The sequence below is a fragment of the Porites lutea genome, chromosome 5 (assembly GCF_958299795.1).
Source record: "Porites lutea chromosome 5, jaPorLute2.1, whole genome shotgun sequence".
Taxonomy (NCBI): Eukaryota; Metazoa; Cnidaria; class Anthozoa; order Scleractinia; family Poritidae; genus Porites; species Porites lutea.
In genome coordinates this window covers 32159549-32184688 of record NC_133205.1, presented here as the reverse complement: position 1 = coordinate 32184688, position 25140 = coordinate 32159549, and the positions used below count along the sequence as shown (strand labels likewise).

General features: G+C 40.1%; 3 protein-coding genes across 3 annotated transcripts; 2 read left to right on the top strand and 1 right to left on the bottom strand.

Annotated features, from left to right (window-relative positions):
- Positions 1-2943: 2943 nt before the first annotated feature.
- Positions 2944-8139, top strand: LOC140938545 (uncharacterized). The gene is made up of 3 exons (XM_073388031.1): positions 2944-3617; positions 4537-4621; positions 6197-8139. The coding sequence occupies exons 1-3, from the start codon at positions 2944-2946 to the stop codon at positions 6683-6685; spliced, it is 1248 nt and encodes a 415-aa protein (XP_073244132.1). The 3' UTR covers positions 6686-8139.
- A 636-nt stretch (positions 8140-8775) lies between these two features.
- On the bottom strand, positions 8776-19251 carry LOC140937169 (phosphatidylinositol polyphosphate 5-phosphatase type IV-like). Its single transcript, XM_073386701.1, has 13 exons — positions 17750-19251; positions 16236-16333; positions 15198-15322; positions 14687-14739; positions 13861-13927; positions 13377-13472; positions 13043-13176; positions 12878-12920; positions 12409-12524; positions 11831-11919; positions 11313-11360; positions 10945-10991; positions 8776-10498 (listed from the first exon to the last, which is right to left on the bottom strand). The coding sequence occupies exons 1-13, from the start codon at positions 18968-18970 to the stop codon at positions 10434-10436; spliced, it is 2202 nt and encodes a 733-aa protein (XP_073242802.1). The 5' UTR covers positions 18971-19251; the 3' UTR covers positions 8776-10433.
- Positions 19252-19322: 71 nt separating this feature from the next.
- Positions 19323-23445, top strand: LOC140937168 (surfeit locus protein 2-like). The gene is made up of 6 exons (XM_073386700.1): positions 19323-19441; positions 19886-20046; positions 21295-21398; positions 21971-22126; positions 22657-22712; positions 23100-23445. The coding sequence occupies exons 1-6, from the start codon at positions 19349-19351 to the stop codon at positions 23214-23216; spliced, it is 687 nt and encodes a 228-aa protein (XP_073242801.1). The 5' UTR covers positions 19323-19348; the 3' UTR covers positions 23217-23445.
- Positions 23446-25140: the final 1695 nt, after the last annotated feature.

Here is a 25140-nt window from a genome sequence, read left to right as displayed (position 1 = left end):
GCCGAGCGAAACAGACTGTTCATAGCCCCCTATTTTTCGGTGAGATAGCGGTTGTGATATAGCGTGTCTTACAGTTAATGACGGCCATCTTGATTTTCAAATGACCGAGGGGGCGGCATCGGATATCATGTATACATGTAGCTCTAGGGGGAGGGGGGCGAGAAAAATAGAGGGCCTGTAATAACATCACTGCAGCTCGTGTTCACGGAGTGCGTTGTACCAGCAACGCAGGCGTTTGATTGGTAATTAGACAATAGACGTTAAATTGCGTCAAGTGACAACGGGTTTAGTTTAAGTTGCCGACACTGACAAGGCTTTGACAAGTCGTCGTTTCTATAAAACGTACACTTTCATAATAGCATAAGGCACATCTTGCCCAAACACACGAAGGAATTTAGGCATTTTCCGGATGAATCACATAAGCCAACATGCTTTTGAAGCAGCTTGGCCAGGGGAATGTTGTAACACCGTTTCTCCTAAACGAATTGAAATTATGTGTCTGGCATGTTTTTCACTGCCAGCAGAGTTTCTTAATAAATGAATGGTAAAAGGCGTAAAATTCCTGTCATGCCTCCTGAAGGCGAGCTGCAGAGATGTTATTACAGTCTCTCTATTTTTCTCGCTTCCTCCCAAACCTTCCTCCACCCCCTAAGTAGTTTTGACACTCATCCAAGATGACAACCCGTACTGCATAGCGCTCGATCTCGACGATCTTACGGGAAAATAGGGGACAATGAACAATCTATGAGTTCATCCACCGGTCTCTGTAGAAGATTAGGGAATTTAAGATAGCTCTCTACCGTAGACTGGGACGGTTGGATGCTTTACGGGCGGCCTGGCCCATGACGGTAAGAAGGCGTGAGGATGGTGAAGTCATATGCGAAACTCGCATGAAATTTCTTTCGCAGGAGGCCAAATTTTTGAAGAAGAGTTTCTTATTTAAAACGAAGAATACCAATCAGAAGGATAAGGGTACAAACTAAAGCTAGCTAGTTTTTAAAACTAGTTGATTCTTTTTGTGGTATCGCAGCTGGACAAGTGGAATTTGAAGCAGCATTAGAAGAGGTGCTGGAAGGCAGAAGCCTTGATGCTTCACTTAGTAATTCGCTCACTCTTCCTTTCGTTCCTTCGTCCACACTTTCTACTGCAGATAAAAATGGCAGCCGAGGATACGACATGTGACCTTGCCATTTGACCTGAGCACGTGATCCCGGCCGGGCTCGCCCCAGGAAGATTAAATGACTTTTACTTTCGCAGTTTAAACATAATTTACATTAGTAAGTTTAAAGAAATTTGTTAACGTTTCAATTGAAAGGATTAAGTTAGAATTCAGCAGTTTAAAAGACATTTTTCAGTAAATTTTAAATGGGAATTCCAAAGCTTAAATTTAAATGGGTAGAATGAATTAAATGAAAATGTCAAAGTTTAAACCATAATTTAATTGAAGATTAAATGGATTTTCGTTAGAAGTTTAAATGAAATTTCCAAATGATTAGATGAAACTCTTTTAAATTTAAATAAATTTTAGATGCGAGGTTTAAATTTAAAAGAAATCATGTCCAAATCAAATATGAATCAACAGGGATTAAATATTGCTACATATGGGCAGGCATACCTTAGCCAGCGATTATCTTACTGTTCTATTACTAATAGAAAAATCCCTTGGAACGAGACGGAAGGAAACGATGGATAGTGTAACTGAAATATAGTGAGTTAATATCGTATCTCAGAATGTAGAAGAGCCAGCACTTCCCTGCGAGCTATGTACCGCTTAAACCCCAATTTACACTGATCGTTCGCTCGCTTCGTGGACCAGCCATTCACCATTTACACATTTCACATAATATATACGCCTCGTTTGCCCTCCTCCCCCTCCCCAAAATTTGCAGTTACAAATGGGTATTATAGTTGTCTCAAGACAAACTGAAGACAATGCTTATGCTTAAAATTTGTGGGGCAAAGAAGGTGCATTATGGAAGATGTGCAAATGACGAATTAGAAAGTTGATGGGTCTTGATGAGGTTGGGAAAGGAACTTAGGACTTAGTTTGCACCAATGCTCTTTTTTCGGTTACCAGATAAGATAGCATTTCAAAGTTTTTCCTAAGAGCGTGTGCATGACAATGTTGGCGGAGCGGACGATAAAATGGCCCAAACGTGTTCTAAATTAAAAGCTTCATCCGGGCTTCACGCCTGAATTGGATCCCTGCATGAGATCACTCATATTTTTTACTTTATTCACCGAGAAAGAGAACACTCCTGCTAGAATTATTTTTTCCATTTTGGTTTGTAGAATTTTTTCCATGATCTTGGCTTGCATGAATATTGTTCGTCTCAAGTTTACCCACGAAAAGAGCCACGCAAGAACGTGCGAGCGAGCGGTCGGAGTCTCCTTTCGCGCGTGACTTCTCTCTAACCGTCACACTTCTATTCTACGCCTCAAGAACGAAACCCATCATTTTTTTCCCCTAAGGTGAAGAGGATATGAGAAAGCGCCAGCAGACGGGGATTGAGAAAAAAAAGCCAGGGAAAAGCAATTAAGCACCCTGGGGAGGAGGTTGGGGAAGGGAGTGAAGGGCTCCCGCTCCCCTAGGACTCCGCTCAGGTCAGGACAAGACGGCGTGACGCGAGTACAATTATAATCTAAATATTTTTTCGTCGATTTATATTTAAATGTAGCATTTTTTTATAGCATATTAACCTGCGGTCAGGTGGTCCTCCGACGTTTGCGCTTTCTGGTTAATAAAACATGTACATACCAAACGCACATTGAATATTTTTCATGCAAAATTGCATCAACCATTCTTTTGAAAGAACATTACCATGGAAACAAAGCGATTAGCCTGCTTGTTTAGCAATTTGCTCTAATAATTGACTTCGGTAGCGGGGATAATAATTCGACTCACATCTAATTACAGTTGTGATACCGGTATGAAAATAGGAAATGCCTTTTTCTCAAGAGGGCGACGAATTTCAAGACATCGACCATTTCGTACAGGCCCTCGTAGAACTGTCTAGTAAAGCCGAAGAAACAGTTCAATCCTACAATGTTTTGAGTTCAAGCGAGCCTCAGTTAACTGGATGGATTACGGAGCGAACGATTTCTAATGAAAACAAAACAGTTTGTCGTCGATCTACCCCATCTAAAGCTGACTCCAAAGAACATCGATCAGGCACTCCGCGAAAAGCAATTTCAAAACAGTTTACAAGAAACCGAGCGGATATCGTAGAGTTCAAGCATTACTTACAACCACAACGATACATCGAAGAGTATCGGAACGAAAAGGCTATCCGACAAGAAAACGCTTACAAAGATCTGCTTTGTAAAAACGATAGGCGTAGGGCGTCTGATTCTTGCGTGGATTTTGGAAAAAAATGCGATCAAACGGAATCTTCAGCATCGAGGCACGTTCCCTCTGTACCTAGTGTTGTAAGCATGAAGGAAGAACAAATACCGCAAGAAGACAATACTACTAAGCCTCTCATTGTTGTTTCGTCAAAAGAGTTGTGTAAACCAGCTAATTTGCCTCTGCCAGGGCAATTTCAGGGTAGGAAATTGCAGTGGCGGCCAACTATAGGAAACAGGAAAATACCTCAACCGAAAGTCGTATCTCAGTGGTAAGGCGTTTAATTAATGAACCAATATTTAAAACTGTCTAGGCAAATTGCATGTTCAATATAATCGCTGACGGGACAAGAGCCAATTAGGGTTAAATTTATTGTTGACTTGCCAAATTAGCCTTTATAAAGCGCATATTGCGACTGGCCTCTATGATATCGTAATTATAAAATGTCTTACCAAAATTGTTACTCATATGCTGTTATGATGACGTCGAAACGTCCACACTCAGTTTTAGTTGTTTTAGCTTTAGTATAAAATCGCTGTTGATCAAGTATTTCCTTACCAACAATCAATCACACCGAAAACTGGCGCTTGTAAAGACTGTAAGTCAAAAGGAAAATACCAAAACTGAATTTGGCTCAATTAAACTAGTTTCAAAAGAGTACAAACTGATCGCTTAGGGATTCAACTTGGCCCAGCCTGCCAACACACGTATTTCCGGTCGTAGCTACTCTCAAATACGTCTGCGTTCACGGGCTAAGTTGTTTCAAGGTCGCCAATCATAGCCCATCCCAAGGTCAGATTTTAAATCCCAGTTCCTTAGTTCAAAAATATTTTGTCTGTTAACCAGTCATTTGTAAGCGTGACGGGCCAAAAGAATTCACTTGAAGTTTGCTTTGTACGCGGATTCCATTGATTCCGGCTAGCCTGTTTCAGGCGTTTAGATCGTGGGGACGGCGCGAAGAGATGTGAGCAGGAAAAAAAAAGCGAGGGGATGGTGAACAGGCCAGATCTGGGCCAGATCAGACTGATTCAAATTTCACGCTAACCCAGGATTAACTTAAGCCTGCTCTCAAAACCGTTATATCATCCTCACAAGCGTTCAACTTGTCCAGTTGTACCAGCGTTATTAACTTCATCCTCTCTTGCCTCACAATGCAGAAAAGAATTTAATAAGTTGTCTTGGTTTTTCAGGAGCCAAGCCCACATTGATGTAACTCTTGAGATTACGTCACAAGGACACGCTGATGTTGGTCACATGGTCCAGTTCAGTAAACAGGTGAGATACTATAGATAGCAGAGTAGACTGTTCGCAGTCCTCTATTTTCCCGTCATATGCAATCTTACAACCCCGCTATCTCAGGGTACACTTTCTCAAGATTATTAAATGGTCGCTGAGCACTACTTAGGGGGCGGGGGTGGTTTGGTTTTTTCCCGCCTCCTTCTCCCACAGCTATAATCCCCGACGTCCGCCCCCTCGGTACATTTGAAAATCAAGATGGCCAACATTAACGGTAAGACGCGCTATATTTCGACGATCTCACGGAAAAATAGGGGACTGTGAACAGTCTAATAGCAGAGGGTCCCTTTAAAGGATTCCTCAATCCCGTCTTCTCAACCAAAATGTTCCCTCAATCCCGTAACCCGACGCTTTTTGTTGACTTATGTCGATCCTGATCATACGTTCCAAAAAGTGCCTTATACTGGTTCTAAAAATCTCACCTTTATAGGAGGACCAGTGGCAGATAATGGAATAAAAACGGTGGCGGGTAGTGTCAAAATAGGCAGATGACAAGCTCGAGAAAGATGTGCACATTTTGTTAAGTCAAAATGAAAGTTTTTTCATCATTTAGTTGAAAAAGTTTCTCTTTCGAACATCGTTTCTTTTGAAAAACATCTCCTGCATCCCGTTCATAATTACAATCCCGAATATTAGCTTGCTTAACATTACCTCTTAAATCGCGTATCCTGGCCTTGAAATGAGGCACAACCAGGATGCATCAACTTGACGAAGGACTACATCAGAAGAAACGAAAGACAAGTCATAACGTCATCCACAGTCCAACAAAAAACAATAGGGAGTAGAGGAATTCTTCACACAGATAATCATTGCAGATTCATGCACATCAAGAACGGATAAAAAAAAGGGTTTTAAGTCGACCAACAAACAAAAGGAGAGTAAACTTAAGTCGTGATCTGTAATCGGTAGTTAAACTTGCCAACAAACTATGAACTATGAAAGTCGAGCGAGGAGCACGAAATGAATGAGGTATACGTAGAGGTCATCGTAAAACGAGAAGGACTTTGAGAAAGCCTAGTCTCCTCCGAGTTGAGTTAAGGAGGCTCGCACCCATTTTTCAAGGTCTCACCCCTTCGTGATTGATGCTCCATAACTAGGCTGTAGTGCATATACAAAAAAGCCACAAAGTGAAGCGACATGTGTAACAATAATTATATCTAATAACTGAACTTTATTTTAGAGTATGTTTTGTTGACATCGCCGCTTCCATAGCAACAGAATAACGATGACATGAAATCTACAATTCGAAATTTTCTCGAAAGCAAGCAATAATCTGTTAAAGTCCTTAAGTGTGCTAATAGTTTAGACCGTTGTCTTTACCTTTTAAAGATCTTGGCAAAAGTCAGGGCTTTTTTGCACTAGGTAATTTCTTACTTACTTTGCTATGTTTGTGGTCAAAATTGCAGTTTACAAGTACTGGCTGCGTTTTAACTGAAATTACTACCAAATTTGTCAAAGCTAGCCTACTTTAAAGGCGTAATTTACCCCTGGTACGTCTGTAAGTGTTTAATAAATGGCTATGTAATAACTGAACCATTTCTTCTCCATTTTAAGGGTGAAGACTTAAACCCACTGCAAGAAAGAAGACCATCGGCGAACTTGGTTATTAAAAGAGCGGAGTTAAATTCCACAGTGACAAATTCACGAGCTGAACCCAAAACTTCAACCACCCCTCAGGCGGTTAGAGCCCAGTACTCGCCAATAGAAAAGTGTGACGCGTGGGTCAAAAACAGAGAAAATGAACTAGGGACTATCTCCCGCAAAAGTAAAGAGAAATACAATACAAAGCCACGGACATTTCGAGGATATAACACGACGCAAGTTTCGTCGTCTCCGTTAGCTCTGCGCGGCAACGCATTGACTTCATCTCCTAAAGACATGACGGAAAACACTTCGATTATAAGGTGTTCCTCGAGCGCCTCAGGAATAGATTATTCCAAATACACAGACATGTTTAAAAACGTGCTGGAGTTTTACGGACCAAGACGGTTGAGACCGAAATCGCATTCAGCCATAGAACAACTATTATCCATGAAAACTTAACCCAAAGGACCTGCCAGCAAAAGCCGGAAGTTTATTGCCCAGGCAGGCTTTATCTCATTTTCTTGAGTAAGGCCAGCCTCGTTCCCAATCACCTCCGGCGATTTTGGATGTGACGTCACCTGTCAAGCTTGCCGGGAGTCTGTCGGGAGAAGTCGGGAGAATTCGCTTTCGCGGTCGGTTTCCAAACCGTCCTCCGCTCATATCACGCAAATAGTGCGAACTGACCTAGGGAAGAGGCTGGAGTAAGGCTATATTTATTTTTCGAGACGGGACGAAGGCCATTTTGCGTAAGGTGAACAAAGCCTAGACTCGCGCCAAAGGAGGGATCCCAAGGCAAAATGTAGTGAATGCCAGAATTCCAAGACGCGCAAATCCGAGTTATTAAAAGTACTAGTACAGTTTTAATCATTACTTTTCTTTCAAATCATATTTTTTCCAAGAAATTAATAGAATATGTACATATTGTTAATAAAAAGATATGACCGAGTATTTCTAATATAACAGATAAAAGAATATATTTTTGGACGCTTCAAAAATCTGTAGGTAAGAAAGCTGCGAATAGTATTAGATAAATAATTTTCTACCTCGAAAGAAGTTTTTTATGTACTTTTCAAATGAGTAAAAAGGTCTTTCATATAATAAAAAATGTGCGTAATTTATTTGATAAGAAAAGAATAGCTCTAACATGGCTTGAGTAAAGTTTATGAAAGTTGACGTAAGCCAATCTGCGTCCTAGGAGGAAAAGAGTAAGAACCTTGAAAAGTTATTCTCTGTTCCCCGGTCTAAGGGTACGCTTGATCGGCTGAATAAGTAAATTAGGACGGAAAACACTTAAAAATGCAACTCTGAAGAGTTTGAGGAAACAGACAAGACAACTATAAAAACGATATTATTTTAGTAAAAGTAAAAAGATAACAATGTTAATTAGTTTGACTGTTCTTTGAGTTGTAATTACGTCCGATGTTAAAGCTTCTAGCAAAGTAGTGTCTGAAACAGTTTTGCTTGTTGTTTTTCACGATGTTTTAAAGATGATTCAACATTATGACTCATAACACTGTATTTTTACAATCTTTGTAAGCAAATCTATAGGATCGGCTGGTATTTGGGGTTCAGGGTACCAGATTGCGCCCGCTTTGGTACTACGCTCTCATTAAATAACCCTGGATTAACCAGAGGACGAAACAGGAATGGCTCACAATATTGACAGGACGTAGTTTCCACGAGTTTCAAAGAAACCAGTGAGGCATTCGGTCCCAGTCTTTTCTAGTCTTCCAGAATATGGATGTTTTTTGGTGTTGTGGTGTGAATATAACCCTTTTCGGAAACTTTAGGGAGCATGGGTACAAGCTTTGCCCGCAGTGATTTCTGGGATGGTTTGGTTGGACAAGCGTTAGCTATGATTGGTCGATGGTATTCAAGGCAACCATTAACCAATCAAAAGTGCCGGTTGTCCACCCAAAAGATCCCAAAAGATCCCAAAAATCGTTGCGGCGAAAGCTTGCACCCATTTGAAGTGGGGAAGTGTTTAGTTTCCTTTCAATCATTGGTGATTGAACCAGTCCACAATACCAACGGACCCAGAATCGAAGGTAGAGTTAAAAAAGCACGGTTGTTGTATATAAACTTCAAGCTTGATGCTTCCTTTTTATCTTCAGTTTATTTTTCACCATTTTTTTATACAAAGATTTTCTTCATATAACCCAGCCTTATTCTTAGAATACCATTAGATAAATAATTGTTTCAGGGTAGGCCATCACTTGGCAATATAAATATTCATACAGCGGCTTTAAATTCAATTGTGGCAAGAAAAATAAAGTATCAAAATATACGAAGAAAAAGTCAAGTCGTTACTGCAACATATATTTCCGGCGAATTTGATCGGTTCACCGGTGTTTAGTTGCTTTACCATCATGAGTGAGTGATCAGAGCACGAGACTTGCGATCTGTCAGTCCCCAGTGAGAGTCTCGCCCAGAAAGCTTTCTGAATTTGTTTCTCGGTTAGTCTCCTTCGCAGCCGCTCTGGCTGGAGTCACGCAATGCTCCCCTTCGTGGGGACGGGGAGCATTGCGTGACTCCAGCCCGAGCGCCTGCGAGGGAAACTACCGTATTTATTCGATAAAACGCCGCAGATGGAAACAAAACTACCAATAAACGCCCTTGAATAAACGCCGCATCGGAAACGCTAAAAATTTAATAAACGCCGCGGCGTTTAATCGAATAAATAGAGTACTTCTCGGTAAGCTCGAGTTCAAATGCTCGACCCTGCACAATTGTAAACAGCCAACTGGTTTGCCTTATGTCAGTTGGGTTTCATTACTTTCGTGAGGGCCACGGAAAAAACTGAACACAAAACCGCTTTACAGAAAGAGGTATAAATAACGTTACTTTAAATATAAGCAGTAACCTTTCCATTAAAGTTAAAGATGTCTTAACTGAATTTTAACTATCTAAGGGCCTGTTTGCATGGAGTGGGGGACCCCGGTCTAGTGGGGTTGGTTTCTTTTGTTTTCACGCTCTCTACTCCATGTAAACAGGGTCTAAAGCGTAAGATGCAAGTTTCTGGAATAGGACAATTGCACGATGACGATATTTGACTACAACTACCAGAATTCACTTTGGTTTTGCTTTGTTATTTAAATTTGTCAATCCCGCCGAGGATTAAAGAACAATAGCCTTAATTTGCACAAGAAAACAACTAACTCAAGGATTCTGGTAGTTGTAGTAAAATGACGTCATCGTGCAATTGCCCTATTGCTTCTGTTGTTTTTGGATAACGATGATCAAGAGATCGATATGACCAAGAGGGATATTTTAGTGTCCTTATAATCTGTTAGGACAATACCAAGTTTATCAAATATCAAATCTCAAACTGCTAAAACGATAAACAGTCCTTTCAATAGTTTAGTTTTGTTTTGTTTTTGGTTTACTTTGGGTTGACTACTTTTCAACTATCTGACTATTTACATCATGAAAGGGTCCTTGATCTTATTACGTATGCATGCGGCAGCGACCGTTATTTCGCTGAAATTAATTTTATCTTATGTACAATCAAAAATAAAAGATCTAAAACTAAATTTTCAACGAACGAAACCTGTGCGAAACCAGGATTAATGATAACGCAACACACTGTAAAACTACTAACATCACTACGAACCGTTGAAATATATGTTTCTACACCTGCTGACCTTGCTCTGTTCATATTTGGAAATTCATTAAACTCATCTTTTGCTCAACACACTCAACATGCGGAAACTTGACTCCAGAACCTTCTCCGTTTTCAAAGTCGCGGTGTTGCAAACCGCTGACTTGAAAGACGCGCCTACCGTTGTTAAGAGACGTTTTTGTTGGAGTCAACCTCGTTCCCAGGGTGGTCTCCTTCTCCCCGTATGGAAGAGTACGAGAGAAACCTGAGGGAAAAGGCATTGGCGTCATCGTTGTCGGATGGCAAAGCGGTCAATGTAAAACGCAGACTGCGGACTACTGTTTTCACCATGCAAATCAGTATGAAACAACAATAGTCCCATTATATTCTAACCCTAAAAACAGTAGTCCACAGTCAGTCCGCAGTCCGCATTTTTTACACTGCCACGATGGCAAAGTCCCTATTTTGAACGCGGAGAAGGATTTGGTCACAGTGGCTCTATACATTCATAACACTAGAGGATGACAAAGAGCTGACGTTGAAGGCATATCACAGATAGGTTTTACTTGTTGCAACTGGAAGCATGTTTCCCGGATGCGGTTCACTTCAGAGAATGACGCAAACAGCGCTTTGTCCGTCAGTCCTGGGTCCTGCAGCTCTTCTTCGGTTAGCTGTTTCACGACAAAAACGAGCAAAAGTCAGCTGTCTTGTCAACTACTTTTTGAAACTATTCAACCTGGTCTCAGCTTAAGATAATCCACTTAGCTTTTCCTATTCATGAATGTAAAAGATTTATTCGTAGACGAAACGACCCGAGGAAACTACCACACACCGACTGAGCGTGTGTCGTTGACTCGAGAAAAATGGATCAGTAACTGAAGCATGCACATGAACACAATATTTCTCATAACCTTAGCACTTTAAAAAAAAACGTCGCTGTTTCATCCCAAGTTGCTGGGGGAAGGTTATTAATTCTCTGCCTTCCCCTGTCGTGCGCCGTGTCTGGCGCTCCTCGCTCGCTTCGCGCTTGCTTTCGCTCGCCTGAAAAACGCGAAAAAATAACGCCTGTTATGCAGGCTAGGCTTAACCTCCTCTGTAGTTTTGAGACCAAACATACCTTCTACGTAAACATCCCGAATGTATTGTCCTCCAGTCAGAGGAATGCTGATAAATAAAAGAAAAAGTAGCTTTACTTGCATTCTATTGTGCATGAAAAAAGACAATTAAAAAAAAGAACGACCTCGCCCCCAATATTAGTCGACACCAGGGGTTGAATTCAACCCCTTATGAGTTTCTGTCGACACTCATTTTCTCAAAACAGCACATAATACACATTCTTTGGCACTATTAAGGAAACTTTGTGTAAAAATTAGAACATTATAACTTAAGTGTTTATTCTCTTCATTCTCATAACTAGGTCATTTAACTTTGTGGTAGAATAAGGCAAGATACTGGTCAGGAGAAATAAGATGCTGATCAACTCACCTGTCAGGACAAGGATTAAGTTTGACTCGATAAATACCAAATACAGGCCTGTAAGAAAAAAAATCAAGACATAAACAACACAAACGCATGGACGTGTAGTAAGACTCACTGCAAAATTATTTAAAATAATACTCCTTCTTATTTCACAGTGTTGGTATTTTGTCTAATTACTCGTGCTAGTGGTAAAAACAAAACCCACGAAACATTTCACAGGTCATGGGTACAGATCACTGCTTTATCCAAAAGGCTCAAAAGTAGAAACATGCTTCACAAAAACTCAGATGTGTCCTGTTGCCTGCGTAGCAGGCGCAAAGTTTATTTTGGGTGAAGGAAGAAATTTTGAAGACGCGTGCGCACTAGAGGGGAGAGGACCCCATAAAAACTAACCACAAAAAACTAACTGACGCTTGCCTTATCCGCGTCGCAGACGCGCTATGCGTGGGCCAGCTGCAACGCAGGCCAAATGCGTCAGGGTTGGCTGCAAGGCAGGCTAACGCTTGCCACGCAAGCTAGTTTACCTATGATCTGACGTCTTCACAGATACACAGCTGCTGTACATTAATGGCTCGATACTTGATAGATCTTTACTCCGGTAAAGAATACGGTCCTGCAAAACAAACAAGCAAACAAAACCAATCGTTATTTTGAAATGTGCAAGTTCCACGTTATGATAACTTCATGGACAAAGTAATTTTTTCGAGAAGAGGGGAAAGGCCGAACGGAAAACATCTCCACTGCAAAAGGTGTTTCTCTTTTTCCAGTAAAGGTTGAACAATTCTTTTTTAACTTGACCGTTACACGTTCCCTTATCTAGCTTGAGAAAACAGTCGACATTTCGCGATTTCACAAGTGGTTGTCCCGCAAAATGTCGGCTGTTTTCTCCAGCTATCTTTCATCTTGCTGAGTTTATTTGCGCTTGTTTTGTTTTTTCACGAGGGATTTATAGGCTTCACGACGGAAAGACTCAGATGAATGCAATTCAGGAATCACTACAAAACAGTTTGCGTTTAGTTGAATGAGACAACCGGCTAATTTTTTGGCCAGAAAACAAGCACAATGCGTGCGAGCCGGTCAGCTTCGATAGGTAACAACTTACCGTCCAGGAAGGTACTCTATTCTTTGATGATGAATCATATGTATCACTCTGTATATCATGCTTGTAACTTGGAAGGAATCTGATTGGTGGTTCACTGAATCCAACAAACACTTTACCTGTAAAAAAAATCACCCACCAGAAGAAAAGAAAATCTTGAGAGAATTTTAACAAGCCTAGCCTGGAATCAGGCTCCGCAGCAGCAAAAAGAAAAACGGCGAGCGGTGGCCTTTTTCCTCCCCTGACCGCCGTTCAGCTCGCTTCGAACGCCGTTTTTTTCGCCGTCACCGATTTTTTTCTCCTTTTTTCCCCAGTGCGGAACCTGGTCCCAGGCTATAACAAGTCAATCAATACATTTTAGAATTTGCAAAACAAAAGAAATAACGAAATTACTTTTAAAATAAAAAAGTGAAAACCTTTGACTTACAGGGACAAAAAAAAAAAAGAAAAAAGAAAAAAAAATAACAGTCACCTTGTCCCATGAGGTCTAACAGTTGGTCTTTTTCCAATAAATCCTGCAAAAAATTCAGCAATGGAAAAGTTTAGTTGGTAACAATTTCGAGTTCACTTTAAGTTCTGAAGTTCAAAGCAGCAGGGCAAATAAAAGTTTTAAAATGTTTTAAAGGATTATACCAACCTCACACTCTGGAGTTTCCTGATCTTTATATTTCTCAAGCATCTCATCCACTTTTGATCTTTCTAAAGTCACCCGGAAGTTAAAATCCCCCAGCCAAAACACTCGATCAAAGTTTGCCGTAAGATCTGTCTGATCTGAAAGAAGAAAGAAAAATGTGACGGACAAATGTAAAACTAAGAGCTAGCCTGTAGAAAATGAATGGCTGTACTAACTTGTAAATAATTGTTGAAGAATCAATCAGAATTTTCCAGTGTTTGAAAGAGAATGCATGATCAATTGGTGTAGTACACATCAAGTTCAAATACTGGTCATGAAAAATCCAAGCTCTACTAACCATTGCTTGCATTGGGTTTGTTATCCGGAGATAGTGAAAGAGACTTGCAGATTGTCTTGTAATCATTGACACGATCCAAAGATTTTCCCTCATCAGCTGCAGGGTAATTTAACAAACGATAAAAATATTATTCTCAAATGATTCATTTCACATTCCACATACCAGACCTACAATTGCTCTTAATTATCAGACAGACCAAAAATGTATCATACACAATAACAAAGTTGGCCTGCAAGAAAACTTTCCATTCCAAGTGGAGAGCAAAGTGAGGCACAAGAAAATAAGTGAGCCCAGGCAAAGCTGCAAGCGGCATACAGCTTGTGTGACATCACCGGGGAGGAATAAGGGCCAGTAAGCTTCATTAATTTTTCCCTGTTGAAGATGGCAAAACATCACAGACGCCCTTTAGGATAAAGTGTCTCAACTAATTTTGTCACCAATTGTGACTGTTGCAATAATTTTCTCTGTTCAATGGAAAACTTACAAGTAAAATGTGAATCAATAAAGAGGAATGATGTTCCAAATATACTGAAGGAAACAGCCAATGCGCCCTGCAAGAAGCATTAAAACATGAACGGGAATGAGCAACCCTAATAATTGCATTGCTTTTGACCACAACCACACTTCAAAAGCTAAAAAAATACCTTTGTAAATTGTAGTGGTACAGCTGTACGTGACACAATTTCTGGTGACCCAGTAGTTTTCACAAATAAGGACAGAAATTAGTTTATTAATACTAAATGCAGCAGGTAAGAGTCCCAGCTGGCCAGAGGGGAGCCAGTTAGCTATAAAAACAAGCATAGCAGAGGAGTTGAACTTGGTGCTACCAAGACCAACCTTAGCTAGAGGCCAGATTAGGGATTTAAACCTGGGGAGACTGAGTTGAAATCAAGAGCACTTAACCATTCACTCCCATTGCCAAAACTAAAGACCTTTAAAAACCTTTAAACTTCACCTTCATTAAAAATTTGTTCATACACTTTCACCTACTGTTGGTTCTGGCCAAAAATATTTTAGTAGTTAAATGCTCTTTATTGTCTAATGACACCCTTAACCATCAGTTCACAAGAAGCTGCTTAGTGATAATTGAGTCTAAGTTAAATTTCAGTAGCAAGTTCTAATGTTTGAAACTTTTCCTCCAAAAGGTGATATTTTTTATCAAAACTCTTAGGGGAACACAGACCTACAAAATTCAAGTTTAAATGAGGAATGACATAAATTATGAAAGCTTTGAAGTGCATACTGCCTTAGACCATTTGCTTCCTACATCTGAAGAGATTTAGCTCTAGATAAAAAGAGACCTCCTTAACCTTGGTCTTAATCATGTGTCCAACTCTGGTTGATACACTGTCCTCAGTCACAGCTATTTGATGAAGAAAAAATACATCAATAATAAGTAATCACACATACACTATACATACAAGGTCAAAACAGTTACAGGGCAGAATGCTAGAGGTGCCTCGTGGCCAAGATGACCAACTTTTGCCTTTGGACAACAAGGACATCTTAGTTTTTGCACAAATCTAACACTGCTTTAGCAAGGAATATGGTTTTTCTCTAATAACAACCTTGCAGTTTGTTGTGTCTCCAATCTTAATGAGTTTTCTTCCTCGCTGTTCCCCTGGGTGTACCTCATTCAGGGGGAGTGGCAAGCTACAATCTTGAACAGAATAGAATGGAAAAGAAACCCCACCCCCAAAAAATGAAAGGTCAAATCTGCCATTTTCCCACCCTTGATTTTAATGGGAGGGAGGGGGGGGGGGGGGGGAATCAATTTTGAGTATATTTATAGGTACTTGTCTTCTCAAAAAGAACACCTACCAGAACAAAACCAAACAAGTTCCCTCCTGATAAACACAGCCAAGTGTAGCAATCCAAAAGAACATGAGTGCATCAATACATGAGATGGACCAAGGGTCTCCTGCAAGCGTATCTCCCACTCTTTCCTGGAATAATAATATTAATATAAATAACGATAAATACAGCCTCAATGGATAACGCCCTCCTTGATCTCCATAATGTTTCAGATGATACGAAAGCCGAATTCATTAGTTCTTAAATACTAGACCTGGCATGTTCCCTCAAATTCAAAAACAAACAACAAAACACTTATTGAAGATATGAGGAAATACCAGAAATTATTTGAAATCAATATTGCACCAATCAATAACATAAACAATTAATAATAATCTCTTAAATTATAAATTTCATTGTTTATGTTATTGATTGGTGCAAAATTGATTTCAAATAATTTCAAATTAGCTGCAAGGTAAAAACCTCCAAGAGATCGTTATCACCAATTATTAATAATAACGATCTCTTGGAGGCCTTTTCCCTGCAGCTTCAATATTTGGTATGCTCTCTGTTTGGAAATTCAGGAAAAACACTACGGTCCATGGAATCAAAAATAGGAACTTAAGCAGTAAAAGCCTGCAAGCAAGCTCTCTGGGGCACTCTGGCAGTGGGGCGGGAAATGGAAGGAGAGCTTGCAGCTACGTCTCTGGAATTTGAATTCCACCTCTAATCTCCCTGTGGCTTCGCGTTGACTGAGCTGTCAGATTTCTGCCAATCAGTGCAAAGTGGAAACGAGTGCACAAGTGCCAAGGGTGATGACATCATTACTAATGTCATCTCCACCAATCAGCATTTCACATCGACTTTTTTGATGCAGATATATTCAAATTCCAGAGCTGCTGTTGCAAGCTCTCCTTTCTTTTCCCGCCCTGCCTCCAGAGTGTTCCAGAGAGCTTTCTTGCCACCTAAGGCTGTAATAGACTTTAAAATGTTGTTGCAATGATCTTATCCAGGCCTGCAACATTTAACAGCAATAAAGTGTGGAAGGAAACCAAAATCTATTACCTCATTGATGTACTTTCCTGCAAACCAATAACATAAAGATCTTGTAGGAAGTCAGTGGAATCTGGTATCAGAAAATCATCCAAGTAAAACGGAACTTCCTGTAGAGAACACAAATAAAAGACTATGTTGTATCATTTTAAGTTAACACCTCATTTTACAGTTTTCGTTAAACCAAAGCTGACTACAAGTTTGTTTTGATAGAAAAATAATCATACCATTTTTTATTCTGACAATAAAAAAGCCAACATTATCACTTGTTGTCTTTAGTTGGTGACATATGGCAAAAGCATACCGGAGGACAAACATACACTTTCTATCTCAATTCTTTTAATCAAGCATATCTCTTATATTAAATTTTAATGTTGATTTTTCATCAATTACTTAATCTACATTACCTTTCAATTCTTAAACATGGCGATTTTATTTCCACACAAAGTGCGTGCTTTTAAATGCGTTATTATTTGAATATTTGAAATTTTATAGCCCTTTATGTAACATAATTCTAATAATTATTAATTATAATGATTACATTTAATAATAATTATTATTGTGCTAACATCGCACATCTTAGCAGGTGCCTGCAAATAGTTTCAAATTATTATAGCATAGTCAGACACACCCACAACCCACCTCTACACCACTGCTCCTAAACTTTTTCAACAACTACCAAACAGGTTGAAATATGCACACTTTTAACCTGTCATTATTCCTAGCTGACTAATGTTATCAACAGAATATTGACTGATAGCCTTCTCATTTGTCACAAGATTAACCCATTCGCCCCTGAACCGCCAGTAACCGCCCGTGCGGATCCAGGTCCATTCTACCCTTTGTGACGTCATCAGTTTTAACGGTCAAGGACAACTTTCTTTGCTAACTTGTGCAGAGTGAAGAGACCTTTCAAACCATACCAGAATGAGCACAATTCAGTCAAGGACACCGGAGAAAGAAGCAAAAAACCACGAGACATTGACCTGAAAATCTCCATGAAAATCTTGTTCTATTACCCACCTACCTTTCCTTTCACCTAATCCTAAGATCCTAAAAGCTTTCCTAAAAACTCTTCCCACCAAATTGAAGCCTACTAAATGCCCAGAAAGAGAAAAAAAAAAATGAGGCAAGAAAAGCGAAAAAAGAAGGGAGCAGAGAAAGCGAAAAGTAAAAGTCAAGACTGCTGTGTCACTTTTAAACCCAAAAACTATCTCGAAATTTTGCTTTCTGCGCATGCCCGAACTTCGCAAGCTGATATTTTGCATCTGGATCAGAAGGCCGCGAAGTGTACGACCTGTAAACCAGTTTCTGGTAAGTTTTAGCCCTTTATAGCACGACAGTGACCAGAAAACCACTCGACTAGCTTCAAAACGCGTTTTTCGGCAAAATCTCCAGGAGCGAATGGGTTAATATAAACTGACTTTAGAAAGAAAAATCATGTACCATGTTCAATTCATGGTCTTTCATATGAGATAGTCATGTCTATGACAAATTACTGGAACTTGTTTAAACATACAACTAACCTTTTCTTCATGCATATTCCAGGTAGCTACAAACACACCAATTTGATGGTCAGGCAGATAGCGCTCCATTTCCTCTTTTAAAAAGTTGCCACTTCTTGTCCGTGCTGTCCGTGCAGACACACGCGGCAACATGGACATGGTGGAGAGATTTGAGGCCTGTCCTGTTGATTGGAAAGACAGGTCTGTATCTGATCCATACTTCTCATCATTAGTAGCAACTCTCTCCAGTTCCTTACTGAGATTGCGTAAATCTGAGGTTGAGTTATTCCGCACATTATCAACCTTCTGTGGATGAATACTTTCATACAAACCAGTTGAGTTTGATGCAAGAGTTCTATCATTGAGCTGACCAGGAACGGTGGGAAGAGTTGAATTAGGATCTCTATGTTTCCCTAATTCTAATTTCCTGTTTCGTGGTATGTCGTTATCACTTACTAAATCTTCCTCACTGTCACTCACACTTGTCAAACTGTCATTAGAAGATGATAGTGTGACCTCATCTTCAGAAGGAGTTTTATTGTTTAAAGAAACTGTCTGCTCAGAATTCACTTTCACAGGTAACCTTTCTTGAACATTTCTTTCTCCTTTTGCAGTTTGGTCATGTGTTACTCTCATAGGATGGACCACATTTTTCAAAATTTTTCTGCCAGAATCGTCAGATATTGCTCTATTCTGGTAGGATTTAAAGTTACCAGTGATATCTTTATCGGAAACGATATCTCTTAGAGGTTCTACTCCCCTAAGATTTCGATTTCTTTGACGAGGACTACCCAAAGATTCGCTGGACCCCATACTATTCAAACTCCCTGTACTTCCTCGCCTCATGGGCAAAGGATCAAGTATCACATTATTAACTTGTTTATGAATTCTCCTTTCATCTTCTGACCCAGATGGAGAGTTCCTTGGGGATTCGTGGCGGGATCTCTTGACTCCTTTTGAATTTAACCCCGCAACGCGATGGACATTAGAATCAGGAGCGTTTGCTCGCGGTGAAGATGGTGGATGAGGCGCAAATTTCACCCTTTGAGTATCTCCTTCCTTTGTTGTAAAAGGTTTATCGTCTTGGCTTTCAGCTGCCTTGTTTGGCGATAAACCAAATCTGTTTTCCGGTGACTGTAATTTGCTGTTCTGTAACATCATCGCCGGTCTATTAAAAGACTGCCTCATTGCAGGTGATGGAAGGTTGTGGCTGGAAAAAGAATAATTTCCACTATCAGCCATGATTGCCTCTTAGTTGATCCATCGCTTGGTTTTCTCCCATCGGATAAGCGAACAAGAACGTTATGAAACAATTACATTTCTGTTTTTAACCGCCATATTGTTTCTCGCTATGGTGATCGTTTTCGGTGAACAAAATCATATTTTAGTCGGGGAGTGAAGGGGATTACATTCGCACAATTTTAAATGTCCTGATGAGATAATAAGAATAGTTTTTAAACTTAACGATTTCTTCGTTGATTTTAAAACATTTCCATAGCGTGGAAAAAGAAAACAAACATACAAACAATAGCAAAAACAAAAATAAAAATACTTAGAAATTGTAATTACCACCCCTCCCTCCTGTGAAGTGTACCTTGCCTCGCTATCAGCTCGAGGCAAATGACAAAAATGGCGGACAAAAGGTCCCTTAAAAAGTTTCTTACAGATCATCCTCACTTTGAACTTTTTAAAGACGAGCAGAACAGGGAAAAGGTACCTAAAGCATCGGCAAAAGTAGTACTTAGCAAAATACGAAAGTATCATAGCGTTTGAAATAATTTTACGATTTTCACGCGTATGCTGTCCTTCACGCGTCGGAACGGACGCACGGAGCTGACTGACGGAGTCACACAGGTCCTTTATTATTAATTTATTCGAAGACCCAGGAGCAGTAAGTCGGGGCAGTAGGACTGAAAAAGGAAAGAAGAAGATTAGCACTTTCGTCGTGATAACATCTCATTGCCCCAGAGCAAAGTGAGAAAGGCACAGGACACCCAAGTGTGACACCCACTTACAACTTAGGGGCTGGTGTAAAAAGGATTCGTAGTGCTCTGGTGCTCTATTATTGTTCTCTACTATTGTAAAAAGGTTATAGTGACCATAACATTTAATTTTTTCAGCTAACTGTGATAAATCCACTCTCCTAATCCTTTGTAGGTGAAGTGTAAGCTTACAGGACATGAATTGCCAGCTAGAATATCAGACCTTGAAAACTATACAAGAGGGAAAAAATATCAACGACTGGTCAAAGATGTTCCAAATACATCTCCTGGATTTGAAGAATATAAGGAATTTTTAGCACCAAGTAGGAAAAATAGGTACCGTATGTATCCTTTATTACCTTTGATCAAAATTACAGTTGAGCCTCCACTAAACTAGCCTGATTCTCAGAGGTTCAAGGTCGTTCACGGTCCCTTCGCTTTCCTCTCTCCAGGGAGGGAAGTGAGGGGACCACGAACGACCCCAGACGTCTGAGAATCAGGTTACCACTAAACAGCCACCTCTCTACAACGACCACTTTTTTTGGCAGAAAGTCCATACATTGACTCTTGTTTATACGTCTCTACAATGGCCACCTCTCTACAACGGTGACTTTCTTCTCTCCTAAAGGTGGCTGTTTTGGAGAGGTTCAACTGTACTTTAAATGAGCTCTAGGTTTGTGAGAAACTAAGTTAGGCAAGTTCATCATAATACTTTGAAGCAAAGAGGCTTTTCTTCCACCAGATTCATGGCTTTTTTTGTTTAAAACTGAACCAAATCATGACTTACTTAGTGTTTCTTGATTCTGAGGAAAAGAATGATAAAGTGGAATGCTTGTCAAAACTCAGTTCAATCGAAGGCTTTTGTTATTTGCAAAGGAAGTGAAGGGGCTGCAAACAACCTCAGACGTCTGAGAATCAGGCTTGTATTTACAAGGATGTAATAATATTAAGATAAATTTAGTTAACTTACACTCACAATGTAGATTGAAAGGCTGCCAATTCAAGTGGTAAGTCTGTGCAAAATTTGGTTTCCATATTCCTCTGCCATCAGAAAAAACTGGTATGTTTCACAGATTAAAGGGGCTGTGTCTCTAACATTCAGTGTGAATTAAAATTGTGAGCAAAGTGTCAGAATCAACAGGAATCTACCAAGAATGGCATGGTCAAGTGCTAAAAGTTACCATGATAGTACATAGAAACTGTTAAAAACTCCTTTTGGCTAAGTATTAACAAGAAAGGAAGGGGACTACAATCAAAATGTCTGCCATAAGTTTTCAAGTTTGACAGTTTCATTTGGGAAAATTGCTGGGAAACCTATGGTGTGCTTGCTCCTTGGGAAATATATTTTCTCTGATTTTTCAAAAGCCACCTTTTTGATTTGTGAAACCGGGAGTTTAAGTTCATAATTTGAAGGTAGTTTACATGAAAACTTAAGAGATCTCTTTTGAAACCTCTGTTTTTAAGAGACACCAGTTGCATCACAAATGTACCAATGATGTGACATGTGATCCAGGTGTGGATCAAATGTGGGTGAGGTTCAGACACTTGTCCTGAGGTTGTTCATTTTTTTATTAATTTTTTTAGGAGTCAGCTTTATTGTGAACTTACCAAAAAGTTTATCAATAATACGCCTCATCATATTCAAACACATGTTACTGGAAAGCGTTTCTTGAGAGCATTGGAAAAGCGTGAGTATGAAGTCTTAAAGCATCTTCAATAGTGCAATTTTCTGATGTAAGAATGACAATGTAATTAGTAGACTAGATTTGTTAATGCCTCATTATTTGGCTGCCTGTGAGGGCAATGCCCAATCAAGAAATACCTTCCGTCTTTGTCAAAAAATGGGGTCAGAACCCCAGAAAGCTTTGCGTGTCCCATTCCCACTTCAATGCGGCCAATTTTTGCAGGGATGGGACAGGTCATTTCAGGTTTTCAGACAAACAGACTTGGAAGTCCATTCGGAACAAACACAATATTACTGTATGGAGTGGCCCGATATCTATCTCTTCTTTGGCATTTAAATTACTTTTGGAAAGTATCTATTGTCTTGTATTTTCAGGTAAAATTGCTGTGTGCATTCAGACATATTTTTTGTTGTTATTGTTCACATCATTGCCATTCTATGAATTTGTGGAGAAAATTGACTGGCAAATGGTTAAATACAAACCCTGATGATATATAAAATAGAATCGTTTAAAAGTCGAACAAGGTTCGCTTTTAGGGGATTTTTTTCTCCAAAATAATGATATCAATTTTGTAGATCGCGAGCAACAGAGGGCTAAAGATGATAAATCAGATGAAGAAATGTGGGTTCCATCTGACCTTGAATCTGATTCAGAAAATGAATTGGAAGAAGGAGCAAAAAGAAAAAAGACAGAAGATGAAGAAGATTCTGGAGGAGAATTCTCATCGGAAGGTTTAGTGTTGTTTTATTTTTTCCGTTGCGTGACAAGTTGCACGAGAACGTTTCCAAGTCTAAAGGGGTTGTTTACATGACACCTGGGCACTTTTCTAGCAGTGCAAGTCCCCTCCGGCTCTCTCTCATGGCTCTGTATTCGTTTACCTGTTACCACCAGAAAATCTTATTTCGGCTGAGTCATACTGGCACGAGTTCACCCCGGTTACTGTGTCGGAGCCAGAATTTCATTCTGCCGCGAGATCTGGTAACTGTATAATATAAACGAAGAATGACCACGCGTTTCGGTATAAATTGGCTTCTCAATGCACTGGTATGTGTAGCGCGCAAAAGTAGTTTTAGTGAATCAAAGACAGTGTCATTCTCGAACCCCAGAGCTCAAGCTTGTGACTCCTTCTCGTCCGTAGTCATGCGCAATACAAATTGACGTTTGCCGTTTGTCGTAAACGTGAATCTAAGAGTGCTTAACATTTGATGTGGCGACTGTTACGTAAAAATAGTTCTAATCAATCGTTTATTGTTCTCAACAGAGGAAGATGAGGTTTATGAAACAAAAAACCAGGATACTGTTAAAAGGACGATAAAGGTAAAAAGTAGGGGCAGCATTAACTCTTAAGTGCATTCTCGACTTTTTTGTCAGGTGGCATTTTAAGAGCCATGGCAAGTGAACCGCTTAGAAAAAAACTATCTTGAAAATACCCGACTAAGACACCAAATTCGCCTGCGATTAATACTCCTAGAGAAATCTCCAGTGCTCTGACATTGTATGTTCGTGACTACAGTCAGGAATCTATAAAAAATAATTACTGAAATCTCACTTAACGCTTTCCCTGCTTTTCAGTTTTTGTTGAAGTCTACTCCAGCACCGGTGACTCTAGCAAGTATATTATTTGCACACCCGAAAGTTCGGGCATTTTCCCTTAATTTGTATAATGGTACAATTTCGCGCTGTTTTCATTTTGGCTCTTGGCAGGAACCAAAGAAGGATAAATCGACAAAGAAACTGAAAACAAGCTGCGAAAAAGAAGACAAAACGGCCAGTAAAGTATCCAAGAATAAATCGAAAACGAAGAAATCCAAGAAGACATAGCCAAACCGGAGATGCCTGGCTGTTATGGGCTACCTTCATACGAGAAAGATTATAGAATAACTATTAAGACTAACGGTGACCTGTTAGCTGTGGTCAAGAAGAAAACGAATTACCGAATAATGAGAATCAAGGAGAAAGATAGATTATGGAGAAAAGGAGTGTTTTTTTTTCAGTGCTGTGCTTGTACTTTCAAAAATATGAACAGTATCACAGTGACATCTGTAAACGTTCCAACCGTTTGTCAGTCTCTTGTCCTTTTCTCCAGGAACGTTGCAATCTACATAAACTTTTGCAGGCTCCTAGATAGTAAGGACAGCCGAAAATAAAGGCACGCGAAACGGAGAAGATGGGCGTGCTAGTTTTCTCGATCCGCTACTTTTTCAACTATCTTGAAGCATGGAGGCTGCAGTCATCATCTTGTGCAAATTCGACTCCTCGCATATTAATAACTATGAGAGGAGCGGACTCGTTCCCAGTCGTCTTCGCGTAACGCGCGTGGCGGGAGCAGGGGATGATGGGAAGGAAAAAGGGAGGAAGAGTCTCTCCCTCGCTTTCCTCCTTCCCATCACACCCCGCGCGCCGCTAGAGAGAGATAGTGAGAGACGACTGGGGACAAGTCAGTTGAGAGGAGAGTGAATTATACCTAATTCAATGAAGGTTGCTTTGGCAAGTGGTCATTGGTAATTTGGCATTGGGCGTTTGCGCATACAGAACAATACAATGATTTGCTTGAATGACCATAAAACAATAAATCCCGGTGCCCAATTACCAATGCCCAAAGCAACCTTTATTGAATCAGCTATACACGTGACCTAATGTCTGCTTCCTCCACACGTTTTGCCAAGACTGTCCGGGGAGCAAGGACAAGTGGGTTGCTGGAGATGAGCGAAAATCGGGAGTGTGGGATGTTAGGAGATAATAGAGAGAAAGTTTCACGTTTACGCCAAACGGCAGACGTGAATTTGTACCACGTGACCAAGTTTTTCCCTTATTTTCCGTTTACTCCTTATCGCTTCTACACAAAAATAAGTAGTTTTATGCGAGTTTTAACCCTAGGAATCGTTCGGAACTGTTTTTATTGCTTATTTTCTATTCTGAGAGATTTTCAACTCGAGTCTGACGTTTGCCTTTTGCGGTAAACGCCGTCCAATGACGCGACGTGGGAAACGAGAACGTAGCTTTAAGAGTGAATTTGCGTTCTATCAGTCTATATCGCAATTATTCCTGCCCACTTTCTGCGTCAAATTTAGGCAAACCCTCCAGAAGTTGAATTCCAAGGGACTATAACCCGGTTCAGAAAGAGAAATATAATTTCCTTGCTGCTTGTTTATGTTCGCCGTAAAACGCGAAACTAGGTATTTTTACGTCGCAGTCGTGCAAAAATAGCAAAGTTGTTGTAAGCGAACACTGTTTTTTTTTATGCGACGCCCATACTATCTGAAAGCCTGGCGAAGCTGCTATATCATTTCATTCGCCGGGTTATTGCGCGGTTTCAAAGTTCCTGGCTTCGGATCGAGTCTGGCCTGCGTAACAGTAGCGTGCGTTGCAGCCGGCCCACGTATTGTCTAAACCATTTGTATATAAACAGAAGGTTTAGAGCGTCTGCAACGCAGATTAGTGTAACAGGCGTATTCACCATTTTCAACGAGGCCATAATGCACCTTGTTTACCCGCCAAAATTATGCACAACTATTATCTTCGATTTCGTTTGGGACGATTGAAATAAATTGGTAAGAATGGTTATGTAAATTTTGGGGGTATACAAGGCGCATTGTGATCTTCGTGAAAATGGTCAATGAGATATTTCGGGCCAAAGTGCTGACAATCGCCGCGAGGGAGGAACACGCGCGCTTTCCTCCTGCGTGTCATCCTCTATTCTCTCGCCCCATTTATGAGAAAGAGAAACAACCTTATTCCCAGGGTC